At 34.2% G+C, this 22,722-nt stretch overlaps 1 protein-coding gene across 12 annotated transcripts; it reads right to left on the bottom strand.

Moving 5' to 3' along the window:
* LOC109720749 lies at positions 5,074-22,446 on the bottom strand. 12 transcript variants are annotated; one of them, XM_020248046.1, is made up of 21 exons: positions 22,267-22,446; positions 21,663-21,752; positions 19,429-19,451; positions 19,128-19,303; positions 18,244-18,345; positions 17,995-18,025; positions 17,747-17,898; positions 17,466-17,561; positions 15,283-15,337; positions 14,911-14,995; positions 13,761-13,977; positions 13,471-13,630; positions 13,355-13,392; positions 12,406-12,478; positions 12,221-12,325; positions 12,103-12,128; positions 11,152-11,980; positions 10,548-10,657; positions 10,266-10,426; positions 9,349-9,430; positions 5,074-5,514 (listed from the first exon to the last, which is right to left on the bottom strand). In XM_020248046.1, exons 2-20 carry the CDS (start codon positions 21,702-21,704, stop codon positions 9,386-9,388), a joined length of 2,526 nt encoding a protein of 841 aa, XP_020103635.1. In that variant the 5' UTR covers positions 21,705-21,752; positions 22,267-22,446; the 3' UTR covers positions 5,074-5,514; positions 9,349-9,385. The 12 variants fall into 12 exon arrangements, 11 of the variants coding, with proteins under 11 accessions (XP_020103635.1, XP_020103633.1, XP_020103632.1 ...); XM_020248044.1 differs by having other exon boundaries at positions 5,077-5,514; positions 9,349-9,425; XM_020248043.1 differs by lacking the exon at positions 5,074-5,514 and adding an exon at positions 22,078-22,174 and having other exon boundaries at positions 9,236-9,425.

Genomic DNA, 22,722 nt, shown 5'->3' with positions numbered 1-22,722 from the left:
TAAATTAAAATTATATTATTTTTATTAGATTTTTAATCAATTTATATGGTATAATAGAATTAGTTTAAGATGCATTTTATGTGACTTAACTATTATAATAAAAACTTTTCTTCAGCTAATTTTTGCAAGTATTAATGTACTAAAAATAATAGGCAATACCTGTTTAGTGGTGAATAACAAATGATTTATTTCCTTAACCAACATAATATATATAACAACTTGGTTTTTATACTTGTCTTTAAATACTTATATTTTTCACTTTTAATACTTTAATTTTTATAGTTCATACCTACTAGAAATATCTAAAAAAAATTTCATTGTTTTCCAAATCATTCTCCGTTATTCAGTGCTCAATAATAGAAAGAAAAAACAATTGGTCATAAATAGTATAACAAAAAATTTAATGGGAAACCATGATGCTGAGAATAACTGTATCTTCGAAAAAAAATTATATTTTATTAATTCCTTTCCCTTCTAAAGTTTTATTCCTATAATAATATAGAATTTGGTGGAATTTCTCGTAATACAAATAATTCTGATCTAAGTCATATGAGATGGAAATTAGCGAGAATTCATTTGCTATATTATTTATATTTATCAGTAACTCAAAATAGTTCTTAGAGTAATTATAATATATATTTTTTTAACTATATAACTGATGATAGAATGGATAAAGTAATCACATCGAAGTTATTTCTCTTTTATTACTAAACAACGAGACAAAAAATTAGATGGTTGGAACTAAAGATGTCAATGGGTCAGATTTGGGGCGAATTTTTAAAAATCCGAACCCGAAACCGACTCCAAACCCGCACCCAAATCCGACGGATTTTAAAAATCCATATCCAAACCTGAATCCGACCAAAAATCCGAAACCCAAACCCGAAAATTTAAAGCCGAAACAATTATTTCTAATTTTCAATATTTCAAAATATATTATATTAAATCTAAATTTTTAAAATACAAATTCAAATATAACATCAAATTTTTTTTTATATATTATATATAATACAAGATAAATTCGGATTCGGGTCGGGTTTGGGTTCGAGTCGGATACAATCAAAATCCATATCCGAATCCATATCCGTCGGGTTTCTATTTTTGATATCCATATCCGAATCCATATTCATATCCATCGAATATATCCGTCTCATTCAGATTCGAATTTAGATAAAATTTCGGATATCCATACCCATTGACATCCCTAGTTGGAACGAGAATAAAAACAAATATTAAGAACGAATAATAAAGCATGTTTGGATGCAGTAAATGTAGCCATGTAAATTTTCACAAGCCAGATCAAACGATATGTAAAAATAAATACTAAGATTAACATTTTTAAAAGTTGGATAGTTATTTTCAAATGAGGAAAATTTAGAGATTAGTTATATAGAGTTTTTACTAAAAAAAAATAAAATGCAAAAACTCTTTTTGTAAATGCCTGATTTTTAATTTTTTCTTTCCGACTTTCAAAAATTTATATTTGTTTCTCTTCAAATTCTAAAAAAGTTTTCAGGAATTACGACATTAATGAAAAAGGGTGAAATAATCAAATTGTCTTACTTATTTTATAATAAAAAATAAATTTTTAATACATTTCTATTATTTTTAAAAATATTTTGGATGTAAAGTATAAAAAAAAGACAGAATAGTGATAAAACTCTGACTAAGAAGAGCATCAAACATATCAACTTGAAATTTTAAGAAAATAAAATATAGAATTTTAAAAATTAGAAAGAAAAAATTGAAAAATAAATATTTATAAAGAAAATTTTTGTATTTTAGCAAAAAAAAAAAAAAAAAAACCATCCCAAAAATTAGTGCAGTCGGTCTGGTCCGGTCCAGTCCAGTCCGGTCCACCTAATAGTCCTAATGAGGTGACATCACCCTCGCACTTTCCCGCTAAAACCTTCCTCCCCTTCTCCCTCCTTTTATATTAAAATCAAGAATTAAAGTGATCATCGGTATATACCATATTCACCGTATCGTATCGTGTCAGCAAGATATCGGTATAATACAGCTTTCGTATCAATGTCACAATTCAAAATCTACTATTCTTAAAATTAATAAGTAATTCTCTCAATAAAATTTTAAAATTTTGATAAAAATACATAAAAAATAATTGATATAATTTATTGCTAAAGAAAATAAATATTTTATGCTAATATGTTTTTTATGACCGTCATGTATTGGCACGACTCGACACACACTGTGTCATACTGTATCGACCAAGGCACTTAAATCCTTGATCAAAAGTTCAAAACCCTCCCCCCTCTCTCTCTTTCTCTCTCTCTCTCTCTCTAACAAACACACACACACACACACTCCTCTCGCAGATGAAACCCTCCGATCCCCGATCATGGAGGATCACCGTCCGCGCCAGATCCAACGGCGTAGACCTCCGCCTCCGCGCCGCCAACATCCTCCCCGGCGACGGCGACGGCGCCGCCACCCTCCGCCTCCGCCTCCGACTCCGCCTCCGCCGCTTGTTCCTCTCCCTCCTCCTCCGCCGCACGGTGGAGACCCAAAATGGTGGCGCGGGTATCCACAATGCGAGGCCTAGATCGAAGCTTCTAGGGTTCCTGGGGAAGCTATTTGGGGGCCGTTGGGGGTTCCTTAGAAGAAGACGAAGAAGAAGCAGTGCTCCATTGGGGAAGAGATCGCACGATCGGAGTGTTGGGAGTGTTTCTGTGGAATGGATTGGGGCCGCTCAGCAATTATGCCGGGTATTGTTTTGAGATTACAACCCTCCTTCTTAGTTCTAGACTTTTTGGAATTTCTCTAAACCCTGATCTTTATCGAGTTTCATTTTGATCCTCGAAATTTAACCTTTTGCTTTCAATAAACGTTCATTCTAGTCCCTGAACGTTTAGCAATATTTTTATTTAGTCCTTTTGCTGGAGTAAACAATATTGCTTGCACCTAGTTCATCCGGTATCATGTAGTTTCAAATTAATGGTCTAATTTGTAAATAGAAATAAAGATTGGAAAATGCTTCTTGTACACCCCAAAAAGGGGTGTAGATCTTACATCCGTAATCTTAGGGTTGATAAAAACCGAATTGTTTTTTTGTAAAATTAAAAAAAATTGATGTAACAAAAATAACCTTAGGATGAAGTGGGTGTAAGATATACACCCCACTTTAGGATGTATCTGTAGCATTGCTCCTTAGGGTCTCTATCCTCATGCTTCGAAGTCCGAGGACCAAAAAGAAGCTTGGTGGAAAGTTTAGGGACTAGTGGTGCAATCTACCTTTTACAGAATGTGAAATAATTATTGTTCTCCAAAAACTTAAGCCGTAGAAAATGGGCTTGGATCCCGACGAGACGAACTCATCTTCTCCTACTTGATACTATGTTAAATTTTATGAGACAATCGTATTTCTCTAAAAACTTTAAACTATTAGAGAATAATATTTTTAATATTTATATTCAACGGTATGCAAGTGTTGTTGAGTAAAAATCTAGATAAAATATATAGCAGTCCCTGTACTTTCCCGATATTACTACTTGCTCCCTATATTTTTTTGTTTAGAGCATGTTGTGATGTGATCCTTGAAGATTATGTTCAGCAATCTTCTTTTATTTCTTGTGTTGGTTATGTTGATTTATTATGGGGTACATGGGCTTGTTTGGTATTGCATTTGTTTTTGCTTGCAGTAACAGCAGGCGCTAATAAATTGCTTGGCAAAGATAAAAATTTGGAGGATTCTTCGATTTTAAATTTTGGATAACGCGATGGTTATGCACAGATAATAGAACTCCTGAGCATCCACTTTATGCTTTACTAGGCAAAAGAAAGGCTGATAATTTTTCGGCTCAGGCTAGTCAGATTGTTCCTTGTTGCATATACATTATAAAATTGTTCATCTGACCACATCATTTTGAATAGATTGAGACTGAAAAGGAGAATTTACCGCATTGCGTGGTGGTACTAAAGTTGCAGGAACAGCAGTTATTGACTTGTTTTCCATGTTGTTAACAACTGCTGTTATTGTGAATAAAATAGAAAAATTCAATGCTGTAAACATTAGTTTCTATTGACTGGTGTTATTTTCGAATCACTCATGATGTTTGAGTATGATTTGGTGGGTGGACTATGCCCACAACATTTGGCGCGCTTATTGAGTGTTTGCAGGTTTCAATTGGTGGAAGCGACTGTAAATGGATCTACTGTGAATAATCATCCAATCATTGATCCATACTGATCATTGAATCACATGGCTCATCTATTTTACAATCTTGTTGAATGTTGTAGTTAACATACTTACATGTGCAAGTTAGTGATCAACACAGTTGCTTCTCTTTTGTGCATGAGAGCACTTACAGTAACTATGATGTGCTTATAGTATCAGATGATTGAAGCGTATATTTTCTTTCAATTTATATCCACAAGCTTGTTCTTTATGTTCAAGTGAACTAAGCAGCCTCCTATAAATAGAATTTTAAGAGAAGTTTTCTCCATCTCAAGAGCTGTAAATAGTCCTTTAAGCAAAACAAGGGGAACTTCAGACTAATGACTAAAATGCCCGTTTAAACATGCGGTGATTGCAGAGTCATTTATCAGCGTGTGCTTCATTTGAAAGCTATTTCTGATTGTTGGGATTTTATATTAATTTGCATATTGTGTTTGTAACTTTCAGGATGTATTTTCAAGGAATATGCTAATTCTTGAGAACAGATGGATGATGTTGCTCATAATTTTTGTTCTTCTGTTGGTTCTCATATTCAAGGTGATGTACGGTAGTATAGCCTTCTTATTTTTATAAGACTGTTCGGTTGCGTGTAGTTACAACTGTACTGCAATGGTTAATACATGCATGTTCAAATATGGTGTTTGGTTTGACGTATTTGAATCCAATTGTTGCAGTTAAAACTACACAACAATCTCAACTGTAACAGTTGGAACTATGCCCGAATTGACCGCAATTCCAACTCAGTAACTGAAAGTATCCTCAAACAAAACGTGCACTTACCTTCCTAATTAAATTTTAAACAAAATTTTTCCTTTTTATATTAGGAATAATCTTACCATAACATATATAGTGATAAAATTTGCAAGTACAGCTCTCAACTACATGCGACAAAATAAATTGTTTGGAGTTGCAATATCTTTTTACTATGTTCAATCAAATAAGATGCATATAGTTGTTATCGCTACATTTTTCAACCACCTACATATCTAACTGCACTTCATTTACAATTACGTCCAACCAAACGGATCCTTATGTTTCCTAAATCAGATAAGGTTTTACTTTACTATTCAGTTGACAAGTTGTTTAGGATTCTTCCAGCAACTCTACTTTGTTTCATTCTGTTTCTGTTGGTAAAAACTCAACTATTATATCTGGGTGGCAGAAAAGAAAGCTATAGCATTATTAGAAAATTTAACTCACATAACCTTGCATGGCAAAGGAAAGTGCAAATAGATTGGAAAAGAAGGAAAAAAAAACAAAAAGTACTGCACCTGGTGACCATATGAAGCCAACATCTTTCAATCTCCCCCAACATGCCACTGTTTCATTTTTGAATTGTTTCATGCAATTAGATTGGAGAAAACCTAGCAATCATCTGTGTCTAACTTTGCTTTTTATATGGCAGCTCGGCAATTTGAACAGTAAGAATTCAATGGGTGGGATCCAATTAACCTCGGCTTACTTATGGGGGAGAGAGTTTAGGGACTCTTTGGGGCCTTTTCTATATGAACGGGTTCGGAAGATGAAGTTGATGGTATTATAGAGACCTTAGCACCTTCATGCAACTAGCGACAACTTAAAAGGGGAAAGAGAGTTTGCAATTGGAAACTTGCAACAGCTTTGAGTTTGATGGTAAGATCTTGAACAACAGAAAAGATGGATAACATCAAAGCTTGCTCTCTTCTTTGTTGATTTAAACGCAAATTTTGCACGATCTATACCTATTAGCTTTGTTTGGCAACAAAAAAAAACCAAAAACTCAGTACTAGTAATTATTTTTGAGGCAATTTCAAACCTATCCCTCTAAACCTTCAAAATATTATAGATGCTCTTATGAAATCTAAAATATCATCAATGTCCCTCTAAATCTAATCATCCAAAGCAATCATCAATATCCTTCTAATCATATAAAACTATCACCAATATCTTGTTAAATTTCATAACCTAAATCTTAACCCCTTATTTATATATATATAGAGTCCGGCTACTATACTCTTATGAGTATAGTTTTTTTTGTACTTATAAGTTTTTGACTGTTAAATCTATTTCTTTGATCATTTTCATCCGTTTGATCATACTATTCGACCAACCGCCCACTCAACTTTAGGGGACAACTATTAATCTAACCGAGGACCACTATTATCCTAACCGTACATCTCTTCATCCAATGGTCGGAAACTTATGAGTATAAAAGGAGCTATACTCATAAGAGTATGGTAGCCCTAGCCTATATATATATATATAGCTTCCGGACCCTTAATAGCATATAGCTTCCGATCTCTTAATAGCATACAAGACACTATTATATATATATATATATATATATTTATATATATATATGAGTTGGACTGGGTACTATTAGTAGCAAAATTTTATTATTGGTACCAGTTTTTTAGCCTTTGGATTAACTCTTTTCATTATTTCTAACACATTGATTAAATACTATAACCCAATGGGACTACTCAACCCTAGAGGGACTACTCAACTCTAACCGACATAATATCATCCTGACCCTTACAATTCATCAAGGTTAAAAATTTGATAGCAAAAAGTGGCATTTTACTATAATAGTATTCCAGCCTATATAATTAATATTATATATATATATATATAATTGAGCTTCTATGCTTTTAAAAGTATTAAGTCATTGGTGTTTGTAAATTTTCGGCCCTTGTATTAAGGGACATGCGGTTAGGATGATAGTGATCTCCTAAAGTTGAGAGAATGATTGGTTGAATAATATAATCTAACGAATAAAAATTGTCAAAAAGGTAGATTTAACAGCGAATAACTAACAAGCACTAAGGGTTTGGTGCTTTTACAAGCACCATAACCAAATTCTCTCTCTCTCTCTCTCTCTCTCTCTCTCTCTCTCTCTCTCTATATATATATATAGAGAGAGAGAGAGAGAGAGAGTTCGGCTAGTATACTCTTATGAGTATAGGTTCTTTTCCACTCATAAGTTTTCGGCAGTTAGATCTACCTTTTTGAACATTTTCATTCGTTAGATCATATTATTCCTCCAACATCCACTCAATTTTAAGGAACCACTATCATCATAACCGTACATCTTTTCATTCAACGGTCGAAAATTTATTAGTATCAAGAGCTTTATACTCATAAGAGTATAGCAATCCTAATATCAAAGAGCATTAATGATATTTCTTAATTTTGAGGGTTATTTATGAAAGGTGAAACTGTATGCAACTTATTAAAATTATGGAACATTTGAATTTGGCTATCGAACAAATTAAAAAATTAGATAGTAAAATTAAAATTTTAAAAGGTTGAGTAGTTAAATGTAAATAATCCATAATTTCGATAAGTTTATGTAATTTTTTTCCTCTATGAAATTAAATTCTTTTAGAAGGGTACTGAAGAAATTAACCAACTACCTTTTTAGCTGCTTCATTGGTTTTGATGACGCAGTATTCGTAAGCAAGCTAATCAATAAAGACAAAAAAAAAAGTTGATCTGCTGCACATCCAATAACAAAGAATGTGTTTAGAAAATAAAATTTGAAAAAAAAAAAAAAACTGTAGTACTGAAAAAGTGGCTCAAAGAGTTGGATTCTCTCTTTTTCTCTCTCTATCTCTCTCTCTCTCTCTCATCACTCTCTGAACAGAATCTTCATAAAAATTTGAGCTGAAATGTTTCGAGAAGTTAAAAAAACAAAGCACATACTCAACAAACCCGTCTTTAATGTAAAAATTTAAGTCAATAAAAAAATAAACTTTTTTTTGTATTTAGCTCCTTAACAAATTTTTTTTTTTTAAATAGCGTCATAAAGTTTGTATTTATAAAATTGATCCTATCTCTGTCACGTGTACGCTACGTAAGCGTCATGTTGAAAGAAAAGTTTAAGATAAACATGATAAATTATTCATCATGTTAAAACACAATGAATGATTGGTGAATGATTCATCGTGTTCTCCTTCTAACCCTTGTACCATCAAGTCACCGTGGATGTGTAGTGATAATGGGTCCCCTAAGAGACCTCCGAGGTCATGTAAGAAGCCACCATGGAGGACGGCGAAGGAGGAGAGGGGATGCAGCAGGCGACGGGCAACGGCGGCAGAGAGCTCAAGGAGGGGGCATAGAAAGAGATGGGAAAAGCTTGGGGAGAGAGAGGAAGAGAGAGATTGTGCAGATAGATAAAGCTTGAATATGAAAAATAAATCATCGTATTTGAACATGGTGAATGATTTACTGTGGTCAACTTAAACCCCCAATATGACGCTTATGTGATAGAGATAAAGCTAATTTTGCAAATATAAATTTTAGGAAAAACTTCAAAAACCTCCCATGTGGTTTCACACTTTTTCATTTTAGTACCATGTGGTTTAAAGTATATCAAGTTAGTATCCTGGGGTTTTGCACTTTATCATTTTAGTACTCTGTGGTTTCGCAGTTTATCACTTTAGTACCCTATGGTTTAAAAAACCACAGGGTACTAACTTGATACAAAATTAAAACCACAGGGTACTAAGGTGATAAAGTGCAAAAACACAGGGTACTAACTTGATACACTTTAAACCACATGGTACTAAAGTGATAAAGTGTGAAACCACAGAGTACTAACTTGATACATTTTAAACCACAGGGTACTAAAATGAAAAAAATTGAAACCACAAGGGGAGTTTTTGAAGTTTTCCCTAAATTTTATAAGGTTATTTGCAAAAAAAAAAAATGTTAAGGGGCTAAATGCCAAAAAAAGCCCTAAAAAAAACATGGTGGGGATTTAGAGATTCAGAATTAATCAAGTAGAAAGCAGCTGATATTAGATTTAACATCTGGAATCATCTAGGCCTTTAAATTGGGAGTCCAATATACTAACTTGCTTTAATCATCTAGGTCTATGAAACGTACGTTTAACATGGTAAATATTTAGATAGATAATTAGTGCCTATTCGGTGCATAGATGTAGTAGGCACAAGCGAAAGGCCCAGATAGTTCAGCGCAAATTTAGGTGCACAATTTTGTATTGTTTAGCATTTTGCGATGTGCTTTCGCTTCTCAGAATCACTGAATAGACAGAAGAAAACACAAATGGATGCATTTCTTTTTATTCTATATGTCTATGAATTATAGTATTCCTGTTTCAGAACAGTAAAAAACTTTATGAAGTAACGAAAAGGACGTAAAGAGCTTACTATGTGTGTTAATCCAAAGCTTTTTCTTATTTTGTCACTACAGCGTCAGAAGCTTCCTCCCTCTTTCCCCTAGCATTCTGTCCTACACAAAAAGGTTTTGCTGCAAAACTTGTACTTAAGTTCATATAATTTGACTGAAAAAAAAAGTGATGATATGTGTGCTTTGTATGATAAATCCAAGTAGCCACTACCATAAGCCAAAGAAATTATTAAAAAGCGTAAAACATAAACAAAAGCAGAAGTAACACCAAGAGCACAATAGTCCGCGAGACATAAATCAGGTTGCTTGGCCTAGAGAATAAAAGAGCTATCTAACACAGGAGCATGCAAAGTTAATGGAAATATAACATCTATGTTCAATAGTTAACTCAGGATTGTTGAGACGTAACCATAAAACTTATTCTAAAAACATTGGAAACAATAGAATATTGTGAGATGTGCTGAGACCAAAGTTTTGATGATTGAGTTTATAAATCATGTAAACGTTGGACTGTGGAATAAATACCTATTCTATAATAATAATAAAATCTGTAAAAAACTTGCAAATTCAATGAATAAATTCCCTTAACTAATGTCTCTAAGTAGGAATGCAGGAACTACATTTGTTTGTGTGCATATTTGTGAAGAATATCTGTTTGATTGAATTATATCAGTATAAAAGAAAACTTAAATGCAAAAGCAGAATGCTAATATACCCTCTGTAACTCAAAAGGGTTTTATGCAAGAGTGATTTTGTGTTCCAGAGGCATTAACAGAGTCGATTTATTTATCCGGTCAGATTATCGCAGGAAATTCATATCAAAATGTCATACTAGATGCATAGAGAAGGAAAAGGCTAGGCTATTTATCAACAACAAAGATAAAAACTAGACAATCTAATGACATCTAATAGACTGTACTAAGGGTTTCTTTTATACCTTTTTCCTATTGTTGTCTGATGCTTCCATAAGCACCTTCTGGACACAAAGAAGCCGAAGAACATAGCTTTCCAGCATAACCTGATATTGTGTATCACAGCTATTCTCTCCCGTGCTCACACCATCCTTACTATCATCTCCCAACTTCTCTTTCAATTGTTCTACAGATCAAGAGGCAAATAAAACTTATCACACAGGAGCTTAGTGCAGAAGTTTATTTTTGCACTTTTTGGATAAATGCACAGAAGAAACGATGTGAACCAACAGAAAGGATAAAAGAACCTTTATCGCTAACTTCGGATGCAAATGGAGATTCTCCACCAGTAAGAACTTTGACAAAATTACTCATGCTCTTTTGAGGTCGAGCTGGACAAATGTTATCAAAATTTTCTCTGGTTATGGCAAGGAAAGAGGAAAGTGCCTCAATTTCAGTACCATGCAATGATTTGCAAGTAGAAAGAAGAATTTAATAATTATACAGGATTTTACATGTATATCCATTGAGAATCATCAGTTTGACTATATCCTCCTGTCAAAACCGTAGATTCATATAAACCCATCACCCCAGTTCAATGTCGGGAAGTCATTAAATTCATGGTGGAAAAGTTGGCTTCATACCATGAAAGGTTTTCAGGAGGTGCATTTTTGTAGGTACAATAATATGAATGTAAGATACTACGTTCTGAAAGGCGTAATGTGAAAAATTAGGTTTTACAGGGTTGTGTGAGTAAGCAGATGATACTATATTCTGAGGGGCATATGTGAAAATTTAGGTTTTACAGGGCTGTTGTGAGAAAGCAGATGATTTTGCAGTCATATATACATGTAAAAGGCCCACAATTCTATCGATACAAAATGAAGAGTATTAAGAGTACACAATGCTCACTTTTCATCATTAGTAAAGCTTGTTTGCTGTGCCGGACCATCAGCCTTTTCAACTAATGTTTCATTGGCTACTTCAGGACAATTTCTGATTTCTGAACCATTAGATTGTTCTTTAGTTTCATCTTTTGACTCCTCATCTTCATCCAAATTTTCCTTTAAACCTGCATCCATTGCTGTTGCACAACTTGGTGAGTTCATGAATTTCTCTGCCACGGAAACCTTGTTTTCTGGTTTATCAAAATGTTCATGGTTAACTTTTCCAATCTTGCCAACATTCCTTTTCCCTGATAAATCATACATCTCGATATCTTTCTGAGAAACTCCAGAAATAAACGAGAATGGTACACAACCAGATCTTTGTCTCAATACATTATCCTGTCTACTGGTACTGCTGAAGGGTTCATAATCAATAAAACTCTTCGATTTAAGTTTCTTTTGGGTTGAATCAACTGTTGGATATAACTTCGGATCAGGAGACAAGTTGAAGAGCTCGTCTGGAGAAATCAATTTGCAATCTGTGGATATTGTATCAGCTCCAACAAAACTCGTGGGATAGGAACAAAAAGAAGCAGCACGAAGATCCGTATTTTCTGTGAATGAGGTAAAACACTCGGGTTCTGGAATTTTCTCAAGGCCAAAAGACTTTTTGGTGCAATAAGCTGCTCCTGATTTCAGCTTGTTTGACAAGTTTTTATATGTTTTTTCTGTAGGAAACTTTTTTACATCATGCTTCTTGTTGAAGCTCATTTGGAGCTCATCCCTGTGACTTGTCTTGTTCTCTTTCAGTTTTACTTTCTGTGGTTGTAACTTATGGCTTCTTTCTTCTCTCACTGCAAAAGAAAAAAAAAAAGAAATAGAAAAGAAGAACAGATAATGTAACGTCAAAAGGAAGTGTTTCTTTATTCAGAATTCCAAATCGAAATTTTGTATGTAGTTGACAGCTATGAATGACCTGCAGTAGATGAGCATGACTCTTCGCTGTAAAATGTCCAAAAATGGAAGCAATGAGGATTACAAATAACTAGAAGAGGAAAAGAAAGAAATACTCAAAAAGGATATTTTACATTTACCTTAACAAACTAAGGCTATCTTGTGATTCACTTGTTTCCTTGAAGGACCAAACAGGCGGATTGAGAATGGAGTCAAAATTGGATCTTTCTCTAGATGCAGGAGATCTGATTATACATTGTAGCCCACTGCAAGAACCATCTTACAATATAGAAGGTAATACTAACATGCTTAAGCTAAAGATTACCTCTCCCAGTCAAAAGTCATGAGGTCGCAGTCTTCTTCCATGGTTGAAGTAATGAAAGAAGGAGAAGATGGCGCTGATATCCATTTGTTGGAAATTTGCAGAAATCTAAGTTAGAAGTATAGAATTTTTAAAGAAGAACGCATATGCAGGAGATGATATAGCTACTATATACTGAACAAAGTAAAAAACGTGATTTCTTATACAAAAAGTCAAGAAAATGGATAGGCAAATTGAAGGGTACAAAGGGGATCAAAAGTGGAAAGGAAGGGGTGTGAAAAATCCAAAGCATTTGTAACAGAACATAAGTCAGCAAGATGAATAAGCTGTATATTGTTAATTGAGATGTTAGTAATTCAGATTAGCTGGTAACTATGCCATCATACAAAGTCTAACTACGTCAAAGATGGATATTCAATCTTATAGCTGTTATAAACTATGTCAAACATGGATATTCAATCTTGTAGCTGTTATAAAGAGTTAGTAAGTGAATTAATTAACAAAGGGATTTTTTGTCTTTCCAGAACTATTGCCCTAGGTTACACAAGGCACAGTTTCAAAATTCGAGTGTAAAACTGATGAATTATGTTCTTAGAATAACTTGCATTTCTTTCATAAAATTGCAAGTCTTTTGCAATATGTTACAACAGCACTGCTTTTGACCTTCATAGAATGGACTGAAAAAGAGCCATATTTATGTGCATAGCCTAAATCCCAATTAAAAGAATATGCAACCAAGGTCAAGTTCATAGGAGAAGCCCCACTCATCAAATGAAAACCTACATACAATTGCACATAGCAAGAAAATATTTATTCACAATTACATCCATCAGAGAAAGATTAGCAAGAAAGCTATTTAGGTACTTAAAATACTGTTAGTTATTAAGAGACATTTATATGTACACCTTTCGAGACAATCACCAACAAATGACTGAAGATGCAATGCAATCACCTGAAATGTCAACTCTTTTGCCAGCTTTTGCTTTAGTCCTACAGAAAATAAATATATTATTTTTGGTCTTTCAGTATCAACTCAAAACTATGGATATAATGGACTAAATAAAAAACCTTTTAGGAAAGGAGTGATCTTTGAAGCTATAGTCATGAACATTGGAATTTTTAGCATACAATGAAGTAGAAAAGTAGTCTTCCGAATGTGAAGGCGCCATCTTCCATAATCCATCACTCTTCTTACCAAGTAAATTGCCATCTAGGGAACCTATCCCAGCTGTTCAATATAGAAAATTAAGAACTGGTTTTGCCTTTTTTTTAGCTAGATGAACAAAAAGAAAGTAGTAGTCAGAAACAACATGATGAGAAAGTTTGTGTAAGTAAATTATATATTTTGTTTAACTCACAATTCCATTTTCCTTCAAATATGTGGTCGCTGTTGTACATGTCTTCCTCCACATCATCAAATTTATTGTTAAGTTTCTTGAAGGAATAGAGAGAATGTGAATCCACAAAGTGTGTGCCTCTTGCACCATCAAATTCATCTAAAATGCCACTCAAGTTCTCCAGTCTATCCAATTTTCCTTCATCTCGAGTCATGCTGATGTCATCCATTAAGAAATTCTGAAAATAAAAAGGAAATTTCAATTTTATATAAATTAGTTCTTGAATTCTGCTGTCTTCCAAAAAATTTATGTTGTAATTGGACATCAAAAAATTCATCAATCATCGAAGCCTTTTCTGTGCAGAGGTGTTGATTAGAAGACAAAATGTGACAAAACTTCATTAATAATTTGAGATATTTACACTAACAACTCTGAATTACCATATAAGCAAGAGGATTACCATATAAGCCTTTTCAGCCAGAGTTTCTGACCTTACTGGTTGTGAATTAACCTCATGCAACTGAGAAACATGGGCAGCATGGAAAACAATTCTAGTGATATCTCATGATTGAAAGATAGGGATTGTTTAAATTTTGCCTTCAGGCAGTTATTTCAAGCTTGATCAGTATTAAATATATATTTAGGAGGCAATAGACTGGTCAAACTACTTGTGAGTTAAGAATAATATGCATTACATACAGATCAATCTGCAGACACAAACTCTATGAAAACTTAAAAATACAGAGGATACAATTTATTATTTACATCTATTTCCCAACAACAGAAGAAGTTCTAATTTACTACAAATATAGCTCTAGCTAATATATTGTTGCTCTAGGCTCTAGCAGTACAAGTTTTCATGGTCTAGGTGCTTCTTGCGTTTTGGTGAGATTCCATCAGATGAACTACTGTTGTTTGACCAAAAGCACCAAAGCAGCATAGCAAACGAGATGTGTCGAAGATTGCATTTTCAAGCAGTATCTTGTAAACTAGAAGGATATTTACAGCTATTTGCTTGTATCTTGCATGTACAGTATGATGCACATAAATATCTGTTAACTATGCACATGGCATACTACATATTTGTAGAAACAATAAAATGTGGATCTCATATTGATAAAAGCAAAAGTGAAAAAAATTATAATGGAAAAGAAAGTTCTTAGACCCTTACCAGTCCCCTGGCAGCATCAAATGATATAGATTTGGTTGATTTGGTTTTGGTACACTTTTGGGCCTTTGGAGGTGAAAGAAAAATCCTGTAATAATACATCAATATAGAACTTTAGGTGGAGAATAGGAACTTTTGCTATGAAATTCATGCAGGTTCATATCATTGAAGTTATAGCAAAACCAATACCCTTTTTCTCCCTTGCTTCAAAAATATGAAACATTTTTTTCCCTTTTTTCTTCCTTTTTTTCAATTACATGTATTCATCTATTTTAGATGAGCATTTAAAATTATATTCTATTCCTACTCATATCAGGAAAATGCTAAAATACTATAAGAATGGATTAGACTTAGCCATAAATGACATTACGTAACATTTGATATGGTCTTGGTGAATGAGCAGGTGTTTCCGTCCCCACTTTACCAAGACCTGAAAAAGAAAGAGCATTGAAGACACAACAAATGAGTTACTATTTAATTTTCAGCATTGGAGTTACCATGAAAAAAGATCAGAAAAACCAACTTTTGACACCATTCTTTATATGTTAGTAGAAGTTGGACTAGGATGACTAAAAATGAACAGAAGTCGCATAACTCCAAAAATCATATTAAAGATGTGAGCCTAAATGCAATTTAATGTCTACATACAGTTTTATTCAGAGATGAAGCCTCAACTGCCCGTGTAAATTCTAGCATATTAATATTTCCCAGTACTATCCACAACCAATTAGCTCTCCATGTGTTATAGTTTTGCATATTGAAAGTTTCATTGGACATGCCTCTTAACCCAAGAAGCACAGTTATCTCAACTACATTAAACAATTCAATATCAATAGCAAGAACATGCACATGAGGGTGAGTTCAACAATATTTAAAACTCTAGACTATCATCTGAAGATTGGAGAAGATGAGCTTTAAGAAGGCTTCTAAAGCGAACTATGATGAAGATTTGGCCAGCTAATGGGAGTTGTGAAACATCTTTAGCAAGATTTAGCCACTTGGCTTAATCATTTGGTTGATGAATGGAAAACAGCATATATGAGAATGTGCTGCCGCTGATAGGTTTGACTATTGCCAATGCGCCAAAGTTCTATTGGCAATTCATTATTATGCAAGAAACCACAAATTTCCAGCATTCTGATATTTATGTAGTCTAATCATCTGAAACATCTCTGAGTTTCCAAAAAGCACATATACACAAATTTTGTTTTTTTCAAACAGCAGAGTAACTGTGAGATAGCAGCCTTACCTACTTGCTTAGCTCTAAAATTTATATACTCTAAATTAAAAGAGAGTTCCAACACATCATGGAGTATGGAGGCGATATGTGTCCTCCCCATTCTCCCATATTCACTTCAAAAAAATTGCATGCACCTGGCCTACAATAATATAGCGTGCAGCAAAATTTTCTGCTTAATTTGAAATCAAATTATAATTTAACAGATATAATCTACACTATATAAATGGGATAATTAGTCTATGTACAAAATATTATAGAGTTTAAATTCCAAAAATAGTGATTTATCAATATGGTGTTTACGACATATTATACACCCGGAACATGGAATGATTCTCCTCCCAACCCATTCCTCATTTATAAACAAATTGCCTACACCCGAACTATACATACATCAACCCTAATTTTAAATAATTAATATTATAAAATGAAAATATAATTTCATAAATGTGATCTGTACTATATAAGAAGTCTCTATATAAAAAATTATCACGGTTTAAATTTTTATATCCGGTTTTTAAAAATAAAGTGCACAAAATTTACTCATACACCTAATGCACCAAATAGTATCCTTTCCTTTAATGTAGGAAAACATATATAGATACCCCTCAATGATAATTTTTTTTAATTAAGACCCACTCAAGTTTATTTTTTTATTTAAACTTTTATATTTAGTTAAATTAAAATGACCAAAGATAATTATTAAAATTATTAAATCTGGTGAACCTACTAATGAATTTAATAAATTTATAAAGTTTTTGATAAAATTACTTTAGTCAAAAAATTAAAAGTTTAGGAAGTCTATATACATTTTCACCATAAAAAATTTTGGTAAAAAAAGTGCAAAGACTCCCTCAACTATTAAACGCTTTGAAATAGACAACTCAAATTTTTTTTTAAACTAATTTTTTTATAATTTTTAATTTTTTATGATTAATTTTAGTTAATTAAATAAAATATTTATTAAAAGTTATTAAAATTAAAATATTTAAGTTGGCTGAAATATTACATATACACCCGAAGCGCGGCCCTACACTAGTTATTATACATTTTCACTTCCCAATAGCAGACAAATGCTAGGTGTCAAATAACTTGGTGTCCAATCGAGCTCCATCTAAAAGAAAAGGGAAACCTACCACTCTGAATCATTCTCCCTCTTCAAATCTTGCTTTTAAATTTTTTCTTTCTTTTTAAAGTTTATTTTAGCATAATGAAAGTAAAACCCACTTGCTCAATGAAAAAACATAAATAGAAGTACCTCTTTTATATTAGATCCCCAAACAGCAAAGCCATACTGAAAAGTTCAATTTTATCTCATTACCTTTTACTGAAAATGCAACGTGAGCTTCAGGGACTGATTTGCCACTAGATTTATTTACTGATTCACCGTCAGTAAGTAAATCAAGAAGAGAAACCTCTGCAAAGAGGATTAAAAGTTAAAATTGTCACAATACAAAAATTTTGACCTTGTAAGAGGTCAATTTAAAACACCATGCATTTGAAAGGTCATTTAACTAGTTGATAGTGTATACAACTCGCAAGATTCAAAATTCTCACTGGATTAATGAGTTTATAATAACCAAAATTGCAAACAGAAATTACCACTTTGAATCTCTTCCTTCTGTTGCTTCTGTTTAGAGTCGTTATTTGAGGAAGCAAATTTATTTGAAGATGCTCGCATCCTACAATCAGCATTTTCATCAGTTGAATTATGAACAACTGTTGTGTCTTGAGAACCAATGGCTGCAGGAAACCTGGCAAGAAATAAGCAGACTTGGTTGATACTAAAAGAAGAAATAGGAAGGATTTATCTATATAGATGGAAATTGCTACAATTTATCTAGACTTACTCAAGTGAGGATAAAACTCCTGGTTCAAAATCTGTACAAATAATACAGTACTGTTAAATTACATGACAGAATTCAAATAATAGTGGAAGATATATTTTATGTTCAAAGTAAAGATTAATGATTTATCTCCAATTCTTCTTCATAGTATATTTTATTGTTATATACCTGGTATAATCACATTGGTAGAAAACTCGTGAACTAAAGCACTGTTCAACTTTATAGATGTAAATGGCAACTACAATTCTTTACCCGTTTGCTTCTGATCATTAGAATATGGAATTGTGATCTTCTTGAGCACCATTCCTGGGGCAAGCTTTGAGACATGGAGATCCACTTGCTGCAAACTCTGCTCTGAATATGCATATGCGTTAAAAATAGGTACATAATTGGGCCAAAAAAAATAAAGGAAAAAAAAGAGCATAGAAGCCGAAATTATGCTTCTTAGAAGGGACAAGATAGAAAGCTCCATATTCTGTGAACTCATAAACAGATAGATTTGATTGAGTCGGTTCTACGCCTCCTTTCTCCTGATGGCTCATGATTCATGAGTCGTGATGTCACTAATGAACTAGGGTTGTGTCATATTAGGCAGTTCACCTCTTCAAAGAGAAAACCTCTCATCTCCTCTTCAAATAGATGGGCCTCCTTTCCATACTAAAGCATAATATCAAGTATCAACTAGCCTTAATTTCAAATCAACACAATCTCATCATATAAAGCTAAAGAGAGACGTATCCTTTTATACCAAGCATCCATAGCAGAATTCTGATTGTTAAGTAAAGAGATTCCTGACCAAACAATCCTGACCAAACAATGACAACAAAATATCTCTTGATAAGGAAAGAACAAAATGTTGAACCATCTACACATCACTCAACCAGCCAACCGGTTTCCCCTGAACAGCCAGCCACTCTGGTTTCTGCCCTCTATACAAAACATCTGCCCCAACCAGCCAACTAATCCGAACAACCATCAGGTTGGGTCTGGAGTTACTGTTAGATTGTCCATTTTGTTATAAAGTATGGGTGTATGGCACATAAACTTAGAAGTGGCCAAGCACTGGAATTAATATAGATTATCTAGAGAATGCGAAGTTATATTATTGATCACTTATTTGAAACTAGAAGACTTACCATTGTTATCATCATCATGATTAGGATGAGAAAGTGTTGCCAAGTTTATCAAGCTAAGGATGTCAAGTGATCGAGGTTCCTCATGGCAGTGTACTCGCTTATTTTTTATTTCAGTCCGGTTTTCAAGTCCTGTTGTCTGCTGTTGCCGTTTTCTTTGTTCAAAGTACTGCTTTTGCCTGCAAGTCAGTGATGCTCAAAGAGATAAGGATGAATAGTCTTTTTCGTTCCCTTGAAAGAAAAGCTCCCATTGAACCCATCATTTGCAAGTACAGAAAAAGCAACAGCAGACGTAATGCATTACCTATTATGTGTTGATTTTCTGGACTGGTGATATCCTCAGCACATCATTATCAAGACATAAATATAGAGAAAATCACATTAGCACACTAGAAATAACACGGAATAATAAAGTAAACACTGATACATTATAACTAGCTAATTGTATAACGAATCTGAAGAGTCTAGATTCCACACTTTACACATCACATATGCTAAGGGATAGAAATCTGGTAATGCCTGAATTAAATTTAGGGGGCATACTTAATAAGGCAAAAAGAGATTAAAGACAAAAGACAAACTTAGGTAAGTGACTTTCACCAAGCTTTTAGTGATACTTTCTTAGACAATAGAGTAAGTATCAGACAAATTTCAAGCCAACTTAAACAGAACCTACCACCTCTATGATGTCTTATGCTTTTAAACCTCGACAAGCCAAACTATGTTGCAAGAGGATAGCTTCAGATAATTACAAACCAGTGGAAGTTTAGGAGCAAGTGGTTAGAAATTTGTGAGCGTGGATATTTTGATGACAACACTGTGACTTATAATGGCTCTAACATAAGAGTCTTCGAGTGATCTAAGAGTTTAAGTACCACTTTAAGAAGTAGATTTCTGAGAAAGAAATAACTGAAAAGGACAAGAAATGTGAAATAGAACACGATTTATTACCACACTCGCGATTTATAAAACACGACAACTATTTACAGCAGGGGCATGGTTGACAAGTAGAACCAGGGAGACTGAAAATACCAAAGTACCATGGTTTAAAATATTGAATACTAGATATGAAAGTATAGATATGTGGACATGTCTAACAAAGTATAAGAACACTAATGGTGAAGGAACTTGACACTTTGACAGTGTCTGAACTGAAGAAGCACTACTGTTTAAAGGACAAAAAGAAGTTTGAGTAGCGTATTTAAAAAAGCCCAAGGCGCACCTAGGCGCAAAGAGCTGTTGGAGCCTAGGCGCAAAGAGCTGTTGGAGCCTAGGCGCAAGGCGCAAGGCGCAAGGCGCAGGCGCACGCCCGAGAAAGGTCAAGCGCACACTTTCATAGAATTTTGAAATAAGTAAATAACCAAGAAGTGTCTTACTATACTTTCTAATAATTGTTAAGTAGCACTAAATATACTCTATAAAATCATATTATCATAATAAATATTCTATAATTACCCAAATAATCACGTTTCCAAAAGGAAAAAAATTTTAAAAAAAAAACAAGCCAAGCAACATATATGATAATTTTGAAAAAGAAAATAACATAGATGAAAGTAAAGAACAAATTATCTTTTTTATCTCCAAATAAAGGCCAGTATAAAGGTAACTATTAATTCACAAACTTATAGAAAATTTTGATGTGAAAAGCATATAATTATAAGCACAAGATCATAAAAAGTAATATGCATAAAAGTTTAAAGTTTTAAGCCAAAAATCATTAAAAAAGTATCATGATCATGTGACAGCAGTGATTAAAAAAGCACGCCTTAATATAGAGGTAGAGGCGAGTTGAGTTGAAGAAGCAGAGAGAGATAGCCAGAGGCAACCGGAGGTGATGGACGAGCGGGAGAGGGGATCGGTCCGAGCGGAGAGAGGGAGAGGGAGCGGACTCAACGAGAGGAGAGGGAGCGAACTTGGTGAGAGAGAGATGGAGCGGATGGATGTTTAGGTTTTAGAACTTTAGATTAGATTGGTTTTGGGTTTATTTTACATGTTTTAAACCCATTAGACCAAAAAATATAGGATCCAAACCCATTAAAGCATATATTTTTAGATCCAAACCCGGTAGGATCAAATATATATTAGGCGCACCTTTCTTGCGCCTTGCGCCTTGCCCTAGGCGCGCGCCTAGGCAATGGCACCCGCCTAGGGGCTGCCTAGGCGCTGGCCATTGAGCCTAGCGCCTAGGCGCCTTGGTGCGCGCCTAAGGCGCGCTTTTTTAATCACAATTTCTACTGGGAGCTACAAGAGTTAGAACACACTGATATAGTCAGGACAAGATACTATAAGGCTTAACTTTAGATCTTAAAAAGACAACTACAGAGAGTGTAAAGAATGATTTGTAGGTTCTGTTTCCACTGTGCACCCCAGGAGTGTCACGTTCTTAGGAAAAGATTATACTAGTTATTCAAATCTAACTGATACTTCAATAAATTTACTCCCATGTGTGAGCATTTCTTCGAAATCTACTACTACTAACACAGTTACGCTACTGCTCTGGTTCTTTCAATAGAATTATAATACATTTTTGGAACTTACAGCATTCACCTTCCTCCTAGAACCTCCCATCCATTGTAACATTGTGGATGACTAAATCAGCTTGAAAACCAAAATGTCAATTCAGGATACCTACCAATCAAAGATCGAAAAATTCTTATAAGAAAAATATGCCCTCGGTAATTCAAAACAAGTGCTTCAGAAAGAACAAGAGAAACAAACAAAAAATTGCACGATTATGCTATATTATAGCACTTAGAGAGACTAATCGCAGATCCGCTATCAGAAATTTCACAGAGAAAGCCTAGATGTAGCCATTCCTCACTGATTCGAAATAAGCTACACTAAAATACTAAATTCACCTGGATATCAGCTCTAATTCTCACCCCAAAAAAAACCAGATTAAGTATAAACAGTTGAATAAAGAAAACGTGCTCGATATCGTCCATACAAGCACCTGCTGCATCCTTTCAATCAGCAACAGCAGCAAATCGAAGCTCCTACGATCATCACTGCCCTAATTTCTCCAATACAAGCCCCGAAACCCCCCAAATCTTACAAGGAACACGAGAATACTCACATCGATCGAAACGAATTCGAACAAGATAGCGCATCGATCAACGGTAGCAGCGGAAAGGAATCGCACCTTTTAGCTACGAGGAGAAGGTTGGTGGGTGGGGGGAGCTTCCGATCCGTACGATAATGGCGATCGGAGGGTTGAAGAAGAAGACGATCGATCGGGGTCACCTTAGGGCTCGAGATCGATGGGTCGCGACGACGCTTGCAGAGGAAGGAGCTCTCTCCGTTTACGAATGCGAAGGGAGAGGGAGGGAAATGGCGATGCGGAGGAGGGAGCGACGAGGCCTTTTATAGGCGCCGCCGACGAAATAACGGAAATTTATCGGTGGACCTGGTTCACCACGTCAGCCAACAACGGTCTATTAATTTTAGAAACACCCGATTCCGGTACATCTTAACCGATTTATTTAAAAACTTTGAAACTATTTTACATTTGGCTCTCGTTTATTTACTTTTTTTTTTTTTTAGCTAACTACCTAAGGGGTATTTGGTTCAACGTAAAACAAATCAAAATATAAAAAAT

Source organism: Ananas comosus, linkage group 14 (assembly GCF_001540865.1).
Source record: "Ananas comosus cultivar F153 linkage group 14, ASM154086v1, whole genome shotgun sequence".
Taxonomy (NCBI): domain Eukaryota; kingdom Viridiplantae; phylum Streptophyta; class Magnoliopsida; order Poales; family Bromeliaceae; genus Ananas; species Ananas comosus.
The sequence above is the reverse complement of the archived record's forward strand: the minus strand, read 5'-3'. Positions and strand labels throughout refer to the sequence as shown.

Excerpts from the sequence above, each read along its gene's own strand:
- LOC109720749 (XM_020248044.1), bottom strand. The coding sequence starts at position 21,704 with ATGTTACAATGGATGGGAGGTTCTAGGAGGAAGGTGAATGCT. Across the intron at positions 18,026-18,243 it reads TAATGATCAGAAGCAAACGG|ATTTTGAACCAGGAGTTTTA; the intron begins GTAAAGAATTGT and ends TTATTTGTACAG. Across the intron at positions 12,479-13,354 it reads CAAAAGAGTTGACATTTCAG|CGCCATCTTCTCCTTCTTTC; the intron begins GTGATTGCATTG and ends AATGGATATCAG.